Below are 17,481 nucleotides of genomic sequence, written 5' to 3'. Positions count from 1 at the left end.
TTTGCACGGGGCATTGGCCAGTGCATTAGCCAGCAGCACTGAACATGGTGTCAGGCCTCTATGGATGTACGGGTTAATTGACGTATTACACTGAATGCTCACTGCCTCTGAAGCCATCTGAGGATTGACGGGTGCCGTGGATGACGACGCCGTTCCATACGCAGGGCATGATAGTGCATGGAATCACAGGCACTGCACAGCGGCAGGGGCGGATTCAACACTGCTGTGGCATGCAGCCGTTCCATTATTAGCTCCCGGGTGCCATATCAACTGCTCCGGCCCGTGCTGTGCCATGCTGCGTTCCAGAGGGGACTGCGCTGTACTTACTGCGCTATGCTGGACGCCGTATGCCATGTTGGTTTTAGTGCAGTGACAGCGTCTGGGCAGGCAGCTTCCAAGGGCGGGCCCGGTTCTCCACCCGAGCTGGAGGCAACGTCTGGGGATGACTTCACCAATCGCACGCACCGCGCGCTCATCTCCTCGCTGCCTCGCTCGCGTCACCTCCGCATAGCCGTATCCCCGTGCATTGTCCTTGTTCTGTTATTCCATCTAGCGGCCGCCGTTCCTCCCACCCCGAGCTTCGTCTCTGGTCGCAAAAGAATCGCCGCCGGCTACCTTGGGGCCACGGCATCTCTGCGCTCGGGTGCGCCATTACGAATCGTCTGACGACTGCGCGCTCCGCCGGCGTCTACGCACCGCTGCCGGGCCACGACAGGGGCCTCGCTTCGTCCTCCCCAGCCACCGCGCACCACCGCGCAGCGACCCGACGTATACCACCGAGGCTGCACTTCTTCTTCCCCCCCGCGAGGCGGACAGCGACGCAGGAGGCACGCACAGCAGCATGTCGCTCTTCGGATCAACCCCGCCCGACCACGACGGGGGCGAGCCAACGATGGCTTCGACTCCGCGCCGCCAGACCAAGGCCCGCGGCGGCGGCGGCGGCCGCGGCGGCGGGCTGTTTGACGAGCAGTCCTCCTCGCAGCGGACCTCGTCTTCCAATGGCCTCTTCGACGACCACGACGGCGGCGGCGGCGGCGGCGGAGACGACTCCTCGCCTTGGGACATGCCCACGCCGCGCCGGCAGCGCAGCCGCGCCGACGTGATCCGCAACCTGCTCCCGCCGTCCGACGTGCCCGACACCTACATCGAAACGTTCGACGCCGTGCTGCGCGACGACGACGGCGGCAGCGGCAGGCGCGTCACGTCGGGCGGCGTCGCCAAGCTGTTCGCCAACGCGAGGCTCGGGCCCGAGGCCCAGGCGCGCATCATGTCCCTGGTGGCGCCCGGCGACGGCTCCGACGTGTCGCTCGGGCGCAACGAGTTCAACGTGGTGCTGGCGCTGGTCGGCCTGGCGCAGGAGGGCGACATCATCAGCCTCGACGGCGTGGACGAGAGACGCGCAAGTAAGTTCTGGGTTGCTTTGATCCACTGCCCTTTCCTGTGGCACATATGAGGTCGCCTCTTTCATCCCCATCTCTCCCCCTCTGCGTCCACCGTTCTCCCTCCGTCCGTCCGTCACTGCTTCGCATTGCCCACAAGGAGCGGCTCCAGTCGCGTGCATGCAGCCGGGCGCCGTGCCGTCGATTGGATTGGCCGCTCACCGCAGACGTCGCCATCGCTTGCCGGAGAGAGGGAGAGATAGAGAAACCCTGTCATCGTGGTGGGGGCACCAGCAGCTAATCATACATTTTTCGTGTCCTAGACCTGCCGCAGCCCAAGCTCCCCGGCCTCACCGCCGAGCCCGTGCTGCCGCCCGTCGCCGAGCTCGCCGCGAAGCCGCCGCAGACGCCCACGGAGCCCCTGCCGCAGCCCTCACCACCGCACAACCAGCCCTCGTCGCACTCACACGCAGGAACTTCATCAGTGACTGCGACGACGGCGGCGGCGGCGGCGGCGACCCCTTCTTCGATGACGCAGACCAAGGCGTTCCGCCCGGCCATGGACGACCCGGAGGACGACCCGTGGAACTCACCCGAGGTGCACAAGGGCCACGACCACGCAAAGACCAACGGGAGCGGGGTCCACGGCGCAGTCAACGGCCACAGCAATGGCTTTGGTGAGACCCCGACGCCGACCATGGGCAGGGGCTCCGTGAACCACTACACCACGACACCCGGCACGTCGGCTTCCTCCAACGGGGGCCGCCCGCCCAGCAGCTCCGTCTCCGGTCACGGCGGCTGGGGCTACTTTGGAGGCACCACGCCGTCGGGGACAGGTGGCTTCCACGACACAGTCCCGAATGTCGCAGCCAGCCCGTTTGGCGGTGACGGCGCCCCCGACCGAGCTCCCGGCGGCAACGAACCCCCCACGACGACGATTAGAAACAGCGCCGGCCGGACGGGAAGCAATGTCGAGGAGACGGTCGTCGTGACGTTGATGCCCGGCAAGGAGGGCGTGTTCATGTTCCAGCATCACAACTACGAGGTCGCGAGCCAGCGCCGGGGGAGCAAGGTCATCCGTCGGTACAGCGACTTTGTCTGGCTGCTGGACTGCCTGCACAAGCGGTATCCCTTCCGCGTGCTGCCTTTGCTGCCGCCGAAGCGAGTCGCCGTCAACGGGAACCACCTGTCCAACGACGGCGCGTTCATCGAGAAGCGAAGGCGGGGCCTGGCTAGATTCCTGAACGCGCTCGTCAGGCATCCCGTCTTGAGCCAGGAGCAGCTGGTTGTCATGTTCCTGACGGTTCCCACTGTGCGTGATATTCCATCTTGACAAAGTGAGACAAATGGCATCAGTTACTAACAATGCTGCAGGAACTAGCTGTGTGGCGGAAACAGGCCACAATCTCCGTCCAGGACGAGTTCAGCGACCGCGCGCTGCCCCCCGGACTGGAAGACTCGCTCCCGCCGACGTTGGAGGAGCTTTTCACTCGCACCCAGTCGGGAGTCCGCCGTTCTGCAGAGCTTTACATCAACGTCTGCAACATCATGGACCGACTCGTGAAGCGAACCGAGGGCGTGGCCGCGGACCACGCCCGCATCGCCATGTCCCTCACGTCCCTGACGGAGACGTCGGCAGACACATACGCCAGCGACACCAACGAGGTGCCGCTCCTCAACGACGGGCTCGTAGCCATGAGCAAGCACCTGCGGACGTGCCAGACGTTGCTCGAGGACGAGAGCCGGGGTTGGGACGAGGGTGTGCTCGAGGACCTCAAGCGGCAGCGCGACGCGCTCGTCAGCGTGCGGGAGCTGTTTGAGCGGCGGGAGCGTCTCGACAAGGACAACATCCCGTACCTGGAGCGCAGGATACAGACCAACGAGACGAAGCTGGCGAACCTGCGGTCCAAGCCCGAGGGCATGGTGAAGCCGGGGGAGATTGAAAAGGTGGCCGAGGCCATCATCAAGGTATGTCGTCGGGCCGAGCCCGACTTTTGTCCACAGCGCAGCGCATATATGCTGACGTCTTATTTCCACTTTCACAGGATAAAGAGTCGATTGTGCAGCAGCACAACCGCTCCGTCTTCGTCAAGGAGTGCGTCCGGGACGAGCTCCTGACGTTCCAGAGCACGCAGTACCACATCAGCCGCTGGAACCAGGACTGGGCCGGCGAGCGGGTCAAGTACGCCGAGATGCTGGCCGACAACTGGCGGCGCCTGCTGGACGAGCTCGAGGGCATGCCGCTGGGAGAGTAGTGGTAATTTTTCGTACTGTGGCAGTTGCGGCGGCGACGGTGGTGGCGGCAACGAAGCAGCAGGTTAGGGAGTGGAGAGGGGGAGCATATGTATACGATATGATGTAGGCATGTCAGAGCGTGAGAGAGAGGCGGGCGGAAGGGGGTGGGAGGAGCAGTGGCTGAGGGGGCCCGCGAGCAGGCTACGATACCCCCTTCGTTTTCTTTCTTGTTTTGACAGAAACCTGTTTTCATTGTTTGCCTGCAGACTGTCGGTTGAGTACGAAAGCATCGGGAAGGGGGCGTGTTCTTTTATATCATCATTCTGTTTTTTGCGTGCCAGCTCGCGTACACGGATGTGCATATATATGTTTCTGTCCCCCGCGTTCCCATCGATCATACGTTTGGTAGATACTTGAATCCCAGCGTTCCCCGTCTCTCCCCCCCCCCTTTTTTCCCCCAAAAGTCGTCCCCAGGGACAGACACTCTTCACCACCCGTCCGTGACGGCGCCGTGGCTCGCATCGCCCACGAGCTTGGCGTACTTTGCCAGGACGCCCCTCTTGACCCGCGGCTCGGGGGCGCGCCACTCGGCCTTGCGGCGCTGCATCTCCTCGTCGGACACGGCGGCGTCGAGGCTGTTGCGGACGGCGTCGATGGTGACCTCGTCGCCGTCGCGCAGCAGGGCGATGGGCCCGCCGACGGCCGCCTCGGGGACGACGTGGCCGACGATGAAGCCGTGCGAGGCGCCGCTGTAGCGGCCGTCGGTGACGAGGGCCACGTTGTCGAGCCCGGCGCCCATGATGGCGGCGCTGGCGCGCAGCTGCTCGGGCATGCCCGGCCCGCCCTTGGGCCCCTCGTAGCGCACGACGAGCACCTGGTTGCCGTCCTCGCGGCGGATGGCGCCGCGGGCCAGCGCGTCGTTGAGATCGCGCTCGCGGTCGAAGACGCGCGCGCGGCCCGTGAAGGACAGGCCCTCCTTGCCCGTGATCTTGGCGACGGCGCCGCCGGGGGCCAGGTTGCCGCGCAGGACGCGGATGTGGCCGCTCGCCTTGATGGGGTCGTCGAGCGGGCGGATGATCTTCTGGCCCGGGTCGAGGCTCGGCCAGTCGGCGACGTTTTCGGCGAGGGTCGCGCCCGTGACGGTCATGACGGAGCCGTCGATGAGGCCCTTTGCGATGAGCATCTTGAGCACGCTCGGGGTGCCGCCCACGGCGTACAGGTCCTCCATGAGGTAGCGCCCGCTGGGGGCCAGGTCGGCGAGGAAGGGCGTGCGGTCGCTCGCGCGCTGCACGTCGTCGAGGGTGAGGTTCACTCCTGCCGTGTTGGCCATGGCGAGGAAGTGCAGCACGCCGTTGGTGGACCCCCCGAGGATCATGGTCAGGACGAGGGCGTTCTCAAAGGCCGCGCGCGTGAGCAGGTCGCGGGGCCGGATGTCGCGCTCCATGGTCGTCTTGATGACCTCGCCGACGCGCTCGCACTCGCGCGCCTTCTCGGGCGACAGGGCGGGGAACGACGACGACCCGGGCAGGCTCAGGCCCATGGCCTCGATGGCCGTCGCCATGGTGTTGGCCGTGTACATGCCGCCGCAGGCGCCCGCGCCGGGGCACGCGTGGCGCTCAATGTCGTCGAGGACGTCGGCGCCGCCGCGGCCGGGCTGGCCCGCGCCGTGCTTGGCCTGCAGCTTGCCGTAGGCGAAGGCGCCCGACGCCTCGTAGCAGGTGCTGATGTTGACGGGGCGCTCGAGCAGCGACGAGTGGCCCTTGCGGATGGTGCCGCCGTAGACCATGATGAAGGGCCGGTTGTGCCGCGCCGCCGCCATGACCACCCCCGGCATGTTCTTGTCGCACCCGGGGATCGAGATGTTGGCGTCGTGGTGCTGCGCCGACGTGACCGACTCGATGGAGTCGGCGATGAGCTCGCGCGTCTGCAGCGAGAAGCGCATGCCTGCGGGGGGGGTGGCAAATTAGCATCAGCATCATCAGCATCAGCTTTTTGGGGGCCGCTCGTCGTCGTGACGACATGAGGCGGGCAGGGCAGGGCAGGGGCGGGAGGAGATGTGTGTAAGAGCGAGAGAGAGAGCGAGAGAGCTCTGGTGAACCCCTGAGTGAAATAGGAGGGGGTTCGTGAAAGAAGACAGAGGAGCGAGTTCAAGATGAGAGAGATGATTCACAAAGACGCACCGTCACCGCCCATGGTAATGGCGTCCGACACGCCCACCGTGTTGAACTGCCAGCTGAGCATGCCCTGCTTCTCGACGGCGCCCTTGATGATCTTGCCAAAGTCGAGCACTGTCCCCCTGCGTCAGTAGACTGGAGCACTTACGACGTCACAGGAACTCTCGTGGCCGCTGTGTATATCACTCACGATGTGTGCTGCCCACCCCCCAGACGTGTCAGTTGCCTTTTCCATCCACCACATGCAACGCACTCGAGAGAGGAAAGAGACTCACTTGCACGGGTTCCCCTCCCACCACACCGTCGCGATGCCCACCTGCGGCGCCTTCTTCATCATCTCCTTGTTGGGCACGCCCGCGCCGTACAGCATGGCCTATCATCACCACCAATTCACACCGCACGTCAGCTCAGACCGTTCCATCCGTCTTCTTCTCCTTCTCAAACAGAAAAAAAAAAGGGGGGGGGGGGGGGGCCCATTCTTTACCTGGGCGCCGGGAAAGTCGTGCTCGCGCGTCAGCGTCGTGGACCAGCGGTTCAGCGGTCCCCCCGGCGGGAGGCACTTGAACTGCACGTAGTCGGGCGACGACTTGGGGTCGTCGCCGGGGACGGGGCTGGTGCCGTTGGTGGGTTCTGCTGTTGTTGCCATGGTGGTGCGCTGGCGTTTGCAGAGGTCTCTCTCTTTTGTGTCTTTTCAACTTCCCTCTTGTTAGTCCAGGTGAGTGGGTTTCGCGCGCGCGCGTGTGTGTGACGTATAGGTGCCTGGGCGTGGGGGGAGTGAGATGCGGGATGTGTGAATGTGAGTGTATGTGTGAGTGAGTGAGTGAGTACGTGGGTGGGTTGAATGATGTGTGTCGCGTGTGTGAAGCCCAAAAAAACACACAACGTCGAAACTATGCCGCTCTATCAATCCACTGCGCGACTTGCGGCGACGATGGCGGGCGAGGAGCAGAGCGGTTAAAAAAACGACGACGACAACAACATCAAAAGGCGCGGTTGTTCCCCCTCTTTTGCCCCCGGAAACCGGATCGAGTCACCTATTTGTACGAATTCCGATCATCGGGGCCGTCGCGCCGTGTCCCTGTGACTTTCCCTGTGACCTGACCTGACCTGACCTGACCTGACCTCTCTCTCGTCTCTCCGGGCCCGAGGCCGAAATGGTCTCGTCGGCGGGAAATAGGCGGCGGGGGAGGGGAGGAGGAGGGGCCAACCCACAGCTCCGTCGACCGGGGCCTCCGCCCGTCGTCCGTCGCCCGTTTCGTCTCCTTCCACCGGCGCATCGTCCGTGTGCCAGCGCGCACGCCATTGTGAAGGAGAAACACAAAGGACACTCTCACTCACTCACCAGTCTTGCCCGGGGGGGTCGGGCAGGCAAGCAAGCAAGGCTTCGCTCGTCCCACAATGGATCGATCCTTGGTCTCTCGATGGTACTCGACGCCGTGTGACGACAGGCAGTAGTAGTTCAACAATGCGGACCGTGGGGCGGAATGCTGGGCAAGCAGCTGCAGCTGAAGAAAGGAATCAAGGCACGCCTTGGGCTTGGATAGAGGCAGAAAGCTTGAAGGCGGGCTTCGTCCCGCGCGCGCACCCGCGCATATGTGTGTGTGTGTCTCCGCCCCCTCACTCTTCCGCTACTCTCGCTCTCTCCTCCATCGGGCACCTCAGCATCGCGAAAACCGTCCACCAGTGCACGCCAGAGAGAGCTTCAGCTCCACCTTCACGCGGGGCAGCCGCCCCTCCAAAGGCCGCCCGTCGAATCCCCGCACGCGCTTTGCCAATCCGCCGCACGTCAAGTTTCAATACCCGACGCACACCCCCCCCCCCCCCGGGTCGGTCGGCTGGTCGGTCGGTGGCCTTTGTGCCGAAAGCCAATGAAGCTCAACTTGGCATCGCCTTTCGGGGAAGCACCGCGCAACACGCAAAGCACGAGCATGAGCATCAGCACGGCCCCATCTTCCTCCTCCATGGCTGTTCCAACATACTAGGCAATTAATCATATCTTTATTGCGCATAGTGCAGTACATACTACTTCGTTCTCCATGTAATAAGTTAGTATCGCATCGGCAGGCGCCGAGACCAAACACATCGCGGCGCTGTCCGCATTAACCAGCTCATACCCGTCCAACGCCTGTTCCAACTCCCTGCTTGGCTCCTTGCCTACCCCAAAATCGACGAGATCCTCGTCTTGTCGCGGACTCGGTCCCGGTCCGGGCTGTCCACCGGCGTCATTGGGTTGCTGCCTCGCTGCGGGCAGCAGACGCCCGTCTTCCACGCGTGCTCCAGCGCCGCCGGCGACGTGCTCCGTCCGTACTCGTCCGCGACGGCCGCCCAGAACTCGTTGCGGTGCGCCTCGTAGATGGAGTGCAGCCGCGAGAGGTCCACGTGCGCCGCCGTGTGCACCGACGCAGATGGCGGCGGCAGTCCCGCGCAGTCAAGCCGAAGCCCTGGCGCGTATCCTTGCCCGTAGCCTTGCGGCTGCAAGTTGACTGGCGGCAGGCTCTGCTCGCGCGGCGCTTCCGCCATGATGATGGGGTACCCGCGTGGAGACTCGCTCGGGCGTGTATAACTCATGGGTTCAGGCTTGGGCAGAATCGCCGGCAGCCGCGGCGAGGTGTCCGTCGTCATGATGCTCGGCAGTTGGACGTCGTTGCCGCCCATGGTGCCTCCCGTGGTCGGCATGGGCAGGTACCCTGCCGCCCCCTGCATCGGCGATAGAGAACGAGACTTGCTCTTCTGTACCGGGCTGCCCGTAAAGACTTGCTGGCACGACGCAGGATCCGAGGACCCAGACGAGCACGACGCCGTGCGCTTCCGCCGGGTGCTGCCGTGCGACAGCTGGTGGTAGTGCAGCCTGCACGCCAGCTCCGTCTTGTTGAGGTGTGCCGCGATGTGCTTGTACGGCATCTTCTGCAGACGCGTCTGCAGGAGGTACGCTTCCTGAAACGGGGGCACAGCCGAGTCAGTCAATCACTCTTTCGGTGGCATCTCGCGTGCTTGGCTCTCACCTCATCCTCTCTCCAGGCTCGCCCGCTTCCCGTCAGCGCAGCCTTCTTGGCCTTGGTCACCCCTCCCTCATGGCGTCGTACGGCATCTCCAACAGGCGAGTAGCGCGCGTGGACAGAAATCATCTGCGTCCGAGACATCGTGAACGACCGAGATTCCTCAACGTTACGTGCAAGATGCCCTGCAGTCATGAACAGTGCCAAGTTTCCTCAAGAGCACGCAAAGTATTAATCCCGAGTCGAGGCCGCAGAGTCCGAAAAAAGTGTTATTAACAACGAGTGTTGGCAAACCAGGCCACGTGGTGAATCGAAGTTCCGATGCAAAAGATGTCCGTTGTTCCAGCTTCGAGCCGAAGGCAAAGGTAGTTCGGAACAGATAAAACTATTGGTCTCAAGGCGGCGGGGCAAAGGGTCTCGTCGTACAGAACTCAGCAATGTTCAAAGGAGCGTCAGCAGCCAAACCAGTTGGAGTCTTTAATGAGAGTGTGTAACTGGCTGCGAAGAGGAACAAGAGTTCAAGGACTGGAGAGAATGGAAAGACGCAACCTAAAGGCGCGATAGTGGCAAGATGAAGAAGATGGACGATGCCGCACGGACAGACGACAGCACGGAACGAGAAAACAAGCGGTTGATAAAACGTCAGGCGCGGAGCGACAGATGCCGGTGGGACCCGCGCAACAACGTTGTGCGAAACAGCTTGGCGGCGTTGACGTTCCGATTCTGGGACAACCAGGGCCAGGGGGTTGCCACCCATGACAACTGCTCCGCAGCCCTGTTCCATATCACTTCGGCCGACTCCTCATTATGACATGGTTCAGCATTAGCATGAAGCCGCATATTGGGTAGGCGTCATCGCCGGCCCCATACCGCCACAAGGACAATCAACTGGACACTCTTGAAACCTTCAGGTGGACGGGACGAGACTGGTGCGTGCGCCCCCATCTGATACTATGTTCCAGTCGGCATCAACCCGTTCGCATGACGAACTGCCGGCTAGGCGGTCCTCTTTTGGACCAAATACGACAGAGGTCGCCTCGGTCGTCCTTGACCCATCGCAGTCCTCGGCCCAGGATCCCACGACTTGGCGGGCTCTTGCTGAGCACAGTGAGATGCCGAGCCAAGCACGAGCTGTATATGCGGGACGATGGGTCTCGGACAGAGTAGGGCCACCGCAATGTCGGTCGGCAAGTGATGGCTCATCAAAGGGCGTACCGCACCTCTTGAGAGACTGTGCTTGGCATCCGAACAGGGCCAGACACAAGCTTTGTCTGACGGCCGTCTTGAAGGCGCGGTCGTAGCGGGTTCCGGTAGGGATGCCACAGGCTTAGTTGCTTGCTCGAGTCTTGCCGCCCCGATGCCAGAGGTTGCCGCCAATGTGCCATCCTGAGGTTGCCGCCGCAGCGGATCCAGGGACGGAAAGGGGATGCAGGGTGCGACGGCGACACAGTAGCGAGACTTGGGTGTTTAGTTTGAAGCGGCCATATTGAAACGCGGATTCCGTTTCTTATGCTCATCCGTCCAGGGTTAACCCCGGTCACATAGACTGGCGCGCGTGGACGGCCGGGCAGCCTCAAGCCGTCGACTACTGCATCAAACACGCAGGGCGGGTACGGATGAGTGTGGCGGCGGGTTGCTGAAGAGTTCATGCGTCGCTCCCGCCAACCAGCCGTCCAACCACGCAACCGCAACAGCGAGGCGCGACCAACAACCTTGGGCTCGCAAAGATGAAGCCGACGGATGGCGTCGTCGGTGCTCGACAGACAATGCGCAGCATGAGCCTGAGTCGTCTACTCCTCGTATGGCCGGAACGCTGGCGGAAGCATGCGTGGGTCGGATCAGGGACCCTTGAAACTCGCTAGCGCACGGTGGCAATCTCAAGTCTGTATCAGCCCCGACTCAAGATCCGGACTGGGTCGCGCCAGTAAGCGGATGAAACTTGGAGCCAATGCAAACAACTCTATTCCGTTTGTCCGTTTTGCCTCTCCAGGCGACTGGCGCTAGACGGTTGCGTGTGTTGCAATGGGCGATGGCGGCTCCCGAGACGTTGCTGACACCGAGCCGACATCCTTCGACCCCCTTAAGAGACGATGGAGAGCAACCGCATCTTAACTTGCCGGCTCGAATATTTCAGCGACATATGTCCCCCGGATTGCTACACCGCCGCGCAGAAGAGCAGACGTCTGTAGCGGAGACGCTTGCGGTTTGAGGGTGAGGTTTCACGACGGACGAGTTCGGGGCGGCGCAGCGGCGGGAGTTTCATGGGCTCCCGACGCATGAACTTCTCCATAAGCATGAACGCGTAGTTGGCTACATGCACACAGCCACGGCGCTTGAAGTCTTTGTCCATGGCTCATTACCCTCGAGACGGATTTTGAAATGAGCATCCGCGAGGAGCCAGTGATTGCCACGTATGTTTGGCTGAGCAGGTTGTTTCGGCAAGTTTGACGGGCTAGACGGTGATCTCGCGGTCTCGCGGCTCATCAGCCGCGTCCTTTGACCGCCTCGCTTGGCGTGAAGCAAGTGTGTCGCGAATAAATCGCTGTCATCTCGTCGGGGGCGCAGTCTCTGGAGGCTGATCGCAAGCCCGGCAAGACGGCGGGCGTCTGTGGCCTGGGTGTCTTTGTATTGCCATGGCTCTAAAGGGAACGGCGTGGGTCGCGGCGAGATCGATCGTGAAAGATGCTGTCCCTGTTCGGAGCATTGGCCGGGCGAATTATAGGTCGCGAGTGAGGCGGCCGGGGGTGACATGACGGCCAGGTACTCGTCGACGGCCAGGAACCTGCTCGAGGTGTCCCAACGCGCAGGGACGGGCGGTGGAGCTGCTGACACGGACGAGGCGGATGCGGAGGCGGCTGCGGCTCTGGCACAGGCACAAGTATCCGTGACCTTGCAATCCGCGCCAAGGCAACGGCTCCGACTGGTCTGCCCGGGGCGTCGCAGGGCTGGATCAAGGTTGCGGCTCACGGACAGGAAGCATCGTCGAGACAAGCAGACGAACCAGGACAGAAACGGACGGCTGGCGGGCCCCAGACGCAGACGTGTCGCGTGGCAGCCGCTGCCGTTGGCTCTTGCCATCCGAGATGAGATCTGTCGATGCAACGACGACGCGTGTTTCTGGCCTCAGGCACTCACAAGCAAGATGAGGTAAGACCTGGAATCTTGGGTTTAATTGTGGATATTTCAATCTCCCTAATAATTCGTGATGCTCTCAGAGTACGTGAGCAGGGTGAGGTACGGATGAGGCGCGTCCCTCTCCAAGTCTCTCCTTTTCTCTGGTGTTGGGCATCTACATAATACAGCGTGGTCGGTACTTTGGGCAACGGGGACACGCGGTACCTGCGTGTACTTGTCCGTGATTCATCACGGCAACGCTTCCGGACAGCTAGCTTGTCAGGGACTGCCTGGCCCTGCAGGGACGTCTTCAAGTACTCGTACTCCGTGCACTGCACTTTGCGCGAGTACCAGAACATGAAAGTCTTCAAGGCGGCTGGGGCTTTTTGCCGGCGCCAGATCACCCTCCGGCCTGTCGACGGACGGGCGCCAGAGGTGTTCGCGCGTGGGCTTCGTACAGTACATGACAACACCATGAGGAGGACGGGCGGGCAGGCATGGCTCGTCCCGCCCTGAGAGTGCGCGCTGGCGTCTTTTTGGCGCCCCAAGGCGCCCCTCAGGCATGGCCAGGAAGGACCGGGGGCCTCAGGTCGTGCAGGTGGGGCGCTGCTGGCCTGTACTGTACCTGCCATACTGTACTTGCAGACGGTGTGAGGGCGCGGCGAGTACCTCGTACTGTACTTCGTACTGTACCTCTGGTACTTGAGTTGGGCGCGTCACTGGTGGATGCAGTCTGGCACGCGCTGGTCCACGTGCCCTGGGTTCCGGCGTCTTCGCACTGTCCACGAGCTTGGCAACTGGCAGTGCCCGCACAGTACCCTGACAAGCTGCAGACTGTCACGCCACTCTCGGTTGCGGCCCAGCCACCCCTCCACAAAAAGTGGGTACAGGGAATTGGTCTGGCCCCTGCACGGCGGCAGGCCCTCGCGCCGCCCAAACTCCGGGTCCCTCGCGTCCCCCCGTCGCCCGCTTCCTCCCCCCTCTCACCCGCAAGACGCCAGCAGCCCAAAGTCCAAAACACGCACACAACACCTACATACAGGTACTTGGCCCGCGAAACCCAACCAAACTCCCCCGAGTTACTTGGGCTCGAGGTACAGTACGCTCCCGTCGCGACCTCGTCACTCGTCCATCCACCTACCGCCCATCCTCCAGCTACCTGACCGCTACCGCGTGCTTGCCGGTCGCTCGCGCTGCCAAACGCGGATCGGATCCACAGCTACCTTGAACTCCAACGACGTTGGCAGGCCTGCTGGCATTGTCGACATCCGCGACGCGCCGCCTCAACACCAACCGTTTGTCCGCCGGGCGGTTCGAGACGCTCTCGTGTTGTGCCGTGTCGTGTCATCCCGCAACCGCCGCTCGGTACCACCTCACCAGCGGTGCCCTGTCCTCTGTCGGCCGCCCCGTCGTCTGTCTTCCTGGTCTGGCCACCAACAAGGCTCGAGGCACTCGCATCGTCAGGAGCGCCGTCGCGTCAGCTGGAACGCGGGCTCATCTGTCGAGAGCCGGAGAGAGAGAGGCGTCATCGGCCTAGCCACTATTAGAGGCCTTGGAGCCCAGCCACCACCAGCAGCGGTCGTACATACACTGAAGCGTACGGCTCACCAGCCCGTCGAGAAGCGGCCGTCTCATCGACCGCACACGTGTTCCCAGCCCCCTTTGCGCGCCCATCACACGCCAACACGGTCGGCAGCAGAAGCCGTCAATCGGACGCACTCACACTCGCACTCACACGCATCCACCACCAACACCACCAACACCACCACCACCAACTCATACATCCGCGCTGCACTGCAGTCTCAGGATTGCCGGCTGTCAAATTACCCGCCGACGCAACACACGCGCACGCGCCAGAACGGCCCAGAGCATCGGCTCGCCTCCAGCAGCGACGCTCGATCCAACTGCCGCATTCGCTCCTAGCCCACCCCCAGCAGCCAAGGCGCAGCAGCGCAGCGCAGGTTGCAGGCCCCGTATTACGCAAACCCGTGGCTCTGCCGCCGTGGATTATTACTTGCGACGAATACTACCTAGTCCCGAGGCTCGGACCACCTGTGCGACCTGACCTTGTCTCCCTGCCACCCCCAGCTCTCCCTCGCACAACCAAGCAAAACCGAAGACATCCTCTCCACGTCGGATGTGCTTTATGCCACCTCGCTGAACCCAAGGAATACATTGCCCGTAAGTACCTTGCCGCTCCTCTCCTCGCCCTGCCCGTCCTCGTCGCGCATCCCGTCGTGTTCGCACTACACCGGCGGCCTGGCGATTGCTCGAAGCTCGCCGCGTCATTTTTTGTCGCCTGCTGCTGGCCTGCCCGGCGTCGCACGCGTCGCCGCTCGCCAAAGAAAAAAAAGCTCGCTTGGCTACACGACCCGCGCGTCGCTGCAGAACCACACCAGCCCCATGCCGGCGAGCTGACGGCCAGACACAGCCCGCCTGCCCGCCTGTCTGCCTACCTGGTCGCGCGTGCGCGCACTCCCGTCCTTCATCAATCAGCGGCGCCGCCATCGCACAGCTGCCTGCCTTGTTTGCCTCGCGTTGCGTCGTCTTGTCGCGCAGCTTTTGGCTCTCTTTTTCTGCCTGCACCGTCTTGATACTGACTCCTCACTCCCGCCACCTTCAGATCATGCAGCAGTGGCAGGTCGGCCCCGTGCCGGAGTACGTCTACTCCAACTCCACCCATCAGCCCAACGACATGCAGTAAGTACCTCTGCCGCACCCTCTTCTTGTTCCCGGTACCTCGACCCCGTCCTCCCTCCCTCCGTCCTGGCCCTCCTCGCCCTCGCCGGCCTCTTGTCCTGGCTTGCCTTGCCTGGCCGGCCCGGGCCTGTCACGTCATGTCACCCCGATGCATGCCACTCTGCATCCATGCACTATCTCATGGTCGCCTCTCGCCGTCCCCCTCGATCCCGTCGACCTGAGCTGCCCGAGCACCCCTACGCCATCGTCGGCCTATCGTGCATCGCACGTCGTCGCTCTCTCTACCTCCCCCTCTCCTCCCCGTCCTTCGCCTTCACAGACCGGCTCTCGAGGATGCCCTCGGCCGCCCACCCAGCAACAGTCTCCGTTTGCGCCGGGGTCGCGGCCTTTCCCGGCGCGATACCATGACGTCTTCTCTGCGTGCCCGGGCGTGCCTTACTGACCCGACTGTCCTCGCAGCAACCACCCGTACCAGACAGACATGAACCGCCGCAATGAGCGAATGGAATTCCCGTACGGAGCTCCCCAGCCCAACATGGGGCAGCAGCAGCACCACCCCACGCCGGTCCAGCCGCCGATGAACGTCCCGCAACCTCCCGCCGCTCAGGGAGGCTCCCAGCAGCAGACGCCCACGCAGACGCAGGCCCAGCCGAGTCGGCAAAGGAAACGCCCGGCCCCCAACGCGGCTCCCTCTCCCGCCACCGGTGCCCCCGCGGCGCCCATCACCCCGAGCCAGCCTCCCGCGCCGACACCCCCGGCGCCGCAGTCCGCGCCGGTCGCTCAGCCGCCCGCCGCCGGAGACGATGTCAACTCCACGCCCGTTCAGCCCCCGGCGAAGAAGAGCAGGACCAACACCCCTTGGACCCCCCAAGAAGAGCTGCGCCTGAAGCAGATGCGTGACGCGGGCAACAGTTGGGCCGAAATTGCCAAGGTACGTCGCCTTTGCTCACACGACAAGGCTCCACGACTGACGATGCGCTTGGTAGACGTTCCCTACGAGAACCGAAGGTTCAGTGAAGAAGCATTGGTACAAGGTACGAGGCTGTTCGCCACGGAAGTTTGATACAGACCCTGACAGGCGCTTAGGACATGCACTATGCCGAGTTTGCGGAGGACGAGGTAGGATATGCCCGCAATTGTCTGTTCGTTGCAGCCGCTTAACAAGAAATGCAGAGCCAAGCCTTGTTGAATGCGATCAAAGAGTATGAGAACAACAAGTGGAAGGTGATTGGCCAAAAGGTCGGCAAGCCGGCTAAGGTATGCACCGCACGATCTCATAGTAGTGGATCGCTGGCTAACTCGCGACAGGCGTGTGAGCAGTATGCAAAGGAACATTTTCCAGGTGGGTTTTAAACACACTATCATCTTGACGCCTTGGCGCTGGCCTCCGTAGCTGACATGCCACAGATCTCTTCAGCAGCACCAAGGGAAGGTAGGAATTACCCAGTGCCAGCAAGCCCTGGAACGGAAAGTTGTAGTGGGGTACCGATGGGTCGGGAGCGAGTTTCTAATCACGGATATATCGTTCGAGTATAATATCGGGGAAGAGTCCGGCACGCCTGGCGGCGCAGTGTTCCAGACTGTACTCCGCGGGCCTGGCGCAACGCCAGAACTTCCTCTTTCAGCGAAATTTGCACAGAGACGGAGAGGGTGGGCTGGAGCTCGGTGAATTTTTTTTTTGGCGAACCCGAGATTGCTTTGGTGTGTTTTGCGTCGGGCCGTTCCGTTGTGTGCTTATTACTCTTTGTCTCACCTTCGCGGCTATCATGGGCCTCAAGTCTTCCAATTGCTGCGTCGTTTTGAGCTGTTCTCTTCAGTGTCTTGAGATCCGCCGGGGATGTCGAGGTTCGCAATGCTCGGCGGGAATGAGGGGCGGAATGAGAGATGTTGGAGGGGGTTACAGGGAGGCCGCCGCCCGTCAGACCGGGGGCGCGCTGCCACGGAGCGTCGACTCGACAGAGGACTTGCGGGACAGATTGGCCACGATGGACCAGGGACGATCGCAGTCCCGGCGTGATCTCCTCGGGCGAAAATAGGCGACCGAGGCAGACCGCTGTGGAGAGGGACGTTGTCGCAAGTGAAGCCGCTGTTGCGGGACACGCGAGGAGCCTGGTTTGATTTGGAGGACCGTTCAGATAGTTATACCCCAAATGCCCAGTTTCTTTGTTGACTTTTGTGTGCGCGTCGATGACTTGTGCGCGGCCGCCAGGAGATGACTGCAAGCCAGGAGACTCGACTTAGACGGGTTGGTACTTTACGAGCCAAAGTGAGTGACTGTCGAGGTGCCGAACGAGGTACCTCGTTTGGACCTCGTCGCGGTACCCCGTGTGACTTTGGGGTCAGGTACTTTGGCTGGCCGCGATGGCCTGCCCCACAAGGCGGCTGACCACGTTGGCGCCCCGCGAGGAAGCTTGGAGTCGAGGAAGCCCCGGGCCGCCGCGGTAGGTACAGACGGGAGATGGCAAGAGTGAGGTACGAGTACATCCGACACACACTGCGGCGCTAGTAACGGCGACAGGGTCCGCGAACGGGCAATGGAGGGCACGACGCCGGCGAGCAGGGACGTTGCTCAAGACACTTGATTCGATGTATTATGTACATTTGTAGCCTTGACGTCTGGCGGCCCGCCCCGTGTTCCATCTCGACTCCAATGGATGGATGCTTTCCTGCCGCACCACGTCCTCGTGTGCTTGTTGCATGGCACACGCTCGAGGGCATGGCCACGCGCTCTTGGTTCTCGGATAGATGCCTGGTAGCTTCTGTCCAGTTATGCCCGACGCCCTCGGGGTGCTGTGCTTTGGAGACCGAACAAGAGCGCCATAAAGTGGCTGGGGCCAGGACGTGGCTGCAGCCCAGCTCAAACCGCAACCAGGCCAGCAAGTA

The 17,481-nt window shown here is 62.5% G+C and overlaps 4 protein-coding genes across 4 annotated transcripts; 2 read left to right on the top strand and 2 right to left on the bottom strand.

The window, feature by feature from the left end:
- Positions 1-841: 841 nt before the first annotated feature.
- PLICBS_005821 (sorting nexin mvp1) lies at positions 842-3,634 on the top strand (the record flags this gene model as incomplete). The annotated part of the gene is made up of 4 exons (XM_018319544.2): positions 842-1,403; positions 1,703-2,691; positions 2,754-3,347; positions 3,425-3,634. The coding sequence occupies 4 exons, from the start codon at positions 842-844 to the stop codon at positions 3,632-3,634; spliced, it is 2,355 nt and encodes a 784-aa protein (XP_018182018.2).
- Positions 3,635-4,101: 467 nt separating this feature from the next.
- Positions 4,102-6,434, bottom strand: PLICBS_005820 (uncharacterized protein; the record flags this gene model as incomplete). The annotated part of the gene is made up of 5 exons (XM_018319543.2): positions 4,102-5,558; positions 5,795-5,902; positions 5,979-5,986; positions 6,064-6,161; positions 6,273-6,434. The coding sequence occupies 5 exons, from the start codon at positions 6,432-6,434 to the stop codon at positions 4,102-4,104; spliced, it is 1,833 nt and encodes a 610-aa protein (XP_018182017.2).
- Positions 6,435-7,942: 1,508 nt separating this feature from the next.
- On the bottom strand, positions 7,943-8,928 carry PLICBS_005819 (uncharacterized protein; the record flags this gene model as incomplete). Its single annotated transcript, XM_018319541.1, has 2 exons — positions 7,943-8,722; positions 8,791-8,928. The coding sequence occupies 2 exons, from the start codon at positions 8,926-8,928 to the stop codon at positions 7,943-7,945; spliced, it is 918 nt and encodes a 305-aa protein (XP_018182015.1).
- Positions 8,929-14,524: 5,596 nt separating this feature from the next.
- PLICBS_005818 (uncharacterized protein) lies at positions 14,525-16,034 on the top strand (the record flags this gene model as incomplete). The annotated part of the gene is made up of 7 exons (XM_065600804.1): positions 14,525-14,598; positions 15,058-15,529; positions 15,585-15,632; positions 15,685-15,717; positions 15,772-15,855; positions 15,907-15,940; positions 16,006-16,034. The coding sequence occupies 7 exons, from the start codon at positions 14,525-14,527 to the stop codon at positions 16,032-16,034; spliced, it is 774 nt and encodes a 257-aa protein (XP_065456876.1).
- Between the last annotated feature and the right edge of the window lie 1,447 nt (positions 16,035-17,481).

The sequence above is a fragment of the Purpureocillium lilacinum genome (genome assembly GCF_023168085.1).
Source record: "Purpureocillium lilacinum CBS 284.36 DNA, scaffold_4, whole genome shotgun sequence".
Lineage (NCBI taxonomy): Eukaryota > Fungi > Ascomycota > Sordariomycetes > Hypocreales > Ophiocordycipitaceae > Purpureocillium > Purpureocillium lilacinum.
The sequence above is the reverse complement of the archived record's forward strand: the minus strand, read 5'-3'. Positions and strand labels throughout refer to the sequence as shown.